We start from the raw sequence: 2676 nt of genomic DNA, 5'->3' as shown, positions 1-2676 counted from the left end.
AGTGGTAAAGAATCCACCTACAATGCAGGAGACAAAGGACCAGATTTGATCCCTGGATTGGGAAGATCTTCTGGAGAAGGAAATGACAACCCACTCCAGTATTCTTGCCTGGAAAATCCCATGGACAGAGAAGGCTGGAGGGCTACAGTTCTTGAGTTGGCAAAGAGTCGGACATGAAAAAAGTCTTTGGAACAACAAGAATTATTTGTATTTTTCTCACTTTTAGGTTAAGACTAACACACTGACACTAACATTTTATTGACACAAGAAAGAACCATGAAAAATTGCTAATGCTTCTCACTTTATTTCTATCTTGCAATTAAGATTCTTAGTATATGCATAATTTGTCTCAGCCACATCAACCAATGATTCACTTCTTCCTTGTCCTTTTCTTCTTTTCTTTATCCATCTTCTCCCCTTCTCCTTCCCTTCATTTTCCTCATCTCTTACTGCTCTCTGACTCTCCTTCTAGATGACTCTAGATTTGCTCTCGTGACTGCTCTCCCCGCTGTGTCCCCACTTCCTGCCACCAGAGATACTGCACAAGTGCAGCCCTGTCTGCCCCAGTGTGCCTCTCTCAGGATGCAGTAGTACACAGCGGCGTCTCTCAGGGTGACCTGGGGCAGGACCAAGGTGCTGGACTTTCTGTCTGAAGCTATGTGCAGAGAGGCCATGCTGCTGTTCACTGTGTCTCGTAAGCCATGAATGATATACTGCGGACTCTGATTGGGATTTTGCCGATACCAGTGTATATACTCATTTCCACTAATGGTAGAGTGATTACAAGGCAGACTTACATCCTCTCCTTCAGGATAATCCATGGAGCTGGGCTGGGTGGTCTTAGCATCAAACACATTTCCTGGGGGGTTAAGAAATCAAATTAACTCCAGAGCATAGTTCAGTTCAGTTCAGTCGCTCAGTCGTGTCCCACTCTTTGCGACCCCATGAATCACAGCACGCCAGGCCTCCCTGTCCATCACCAACTCCCGGAGTTCACTCAGACTCACGTCCATCGAGTCAGTGATGCCAACCAGCCATCTCATCCTCTGTCGTCCCCTTCTCCTCCTGCCCCCAATCCCTCCCAGCATCAGGGTCTTTTCTAATGAGTCAACTCTTCGCATGAGGTGGCCAAAGTACTGGAGCTTCAGCTTCAGCATCATTCCTTCCAAAGAAATCCCAGGTCTGATCTCCTTCAGAATGGACAGGTTGTATCTCCTTGCAGTCCAAGGGACTCCCAAGAGTCTTCTCCAACACCACAGTTCAAAAACATCAATTCTTCTGTGCTCAGCCTTCTTCACAGTCCAACTCTCACATCCATACATGACTACTGGAAAAACCGTAGCCTTGACTAGACAGACCTTAGTCAGCAAAGTAATGTCTCTGCTTTTGAATATTCTGTCTAGGTTGGTCATAACTTTCCTTCCAAGGAGTAAGCGTCTTTTAATTTCATGGCTGCAGTCTCCATCTGCAGTGATTTTGGAGCCCCCCAAATAAAGTCTGACACTGACACTCACACTCCAGAGTACAAATCAGTGTAATTCTATGGATCAAAGGCATAACCCTCCTGTAATAGTCTGGCCCTAACACCTACTCCAGTGTTTCTACTTATGTCCTGTAAAAATATTGTGGATTTTCATTATTGGATTGCAAGGAGATCAAACCAGTTATCCTAAAGGAAATGAGACCTAAATAATCATTGGAGAGACTGATGCTGAAACTGAAGCTCTAATACTTTGTCCACTTGCTGAGAAGAGCTGATTCATTGGAAAATACCCTAATTCTGGGAAAGATTGAAGGCAAAAGGAGAAGGGGGCATCAGAGGATGAGATGGTTAAACAGCATCACCATCTCAATGGACATGAATTTGAGCATACTCCAGGAGATAGTAGAGGACAGAGGAGCCTGGCATACAGACATCCATTTGGTTGTAAAAAGTTGGATACAGCTTAGCAACTGGACAACAAAACTATAGAGACCAAACATATGTGGCAAGAATCAGAGATTCCATAGGCTTTGTTCCCTGGGTCCTTGGCTTAATAAGCCCAGAGAATTCTTACAACCTGTTTACTGCTAAGGACTCTTCTGATATCGTGACTATGATTTAAACTGCAATGTAGAAGAAGGGCCTCTTTAGCAAATGCACAGATCATTTCCCAGTTCCATCACTATAATGCTGAATAAAGCACAGGGAGAGGAGTAGAGGGTAAGTGACTCTTTGTGGCCCTTTGGCCTCAAAGTCATCCCTTGTAGACACAGAACACTTACCCAAGGTCAGAAACACCGTTACTCCAGTCACCAGCCTCATACTTCAAGGACAAGCTAGACCATGGGCCCAGAGCTCAGGCTTGTGTCTGATCTTTGGCTTGAGGAGGTTCCAGAGAACAGAGGCAACAGCTGTCAGTAAAAACTTGCAACCAGCACAGATACTGCTGTGTTGTTGCCGGGACCTTCTCAGCCAATGATCAAGCAGTTCCTTATCTATGTCTTCCTCCCAGGTTTTAGTCATGTCCCCCAAAGGTGGTAAAACATCCCCAGCTCACAGTGAAATCATCTATGAAGTTTAATGTCTGACTCAGAAAAGGAACACAGATCACAATGCTGTGTCTATGCACAACCATTGCTCTTTCATTTGTTTCTTAAGAAACAGCTGATGCTCCATGAAGCTTGAGGAATGCA

At 44.8% G+C, this 2676-nt stretch overlaps 1 gene segment (V, D, J or C); it reads right to left on the bottom strand.

The window, feature by feature from the left end:
• Positions 447-2381, bottom strand: LOC102179662. The segment is given in 2 exon segments: positions 447-859; positions 2266-2381. Coding segments are annotated over 2 exon segments (453 nt in total).

Source organism: Capra hircus, chromosome 10 (genome assembly GCF_001704415.2).
Source record: "Capra hircus breed San Clemente chromosome 10, ASM170441v1, whole genome shotgun sequence".
Classification (NCBI taxonomy): domain Eukaryota; kingdom Metazoa; phylum Chordata; class Mammalia; order Artiodactyla; family Bovidae; genus Capra; species Capra hircus.
This window is presented reverse-complemented; position numbering and strand designations above follow the sequence as displayed.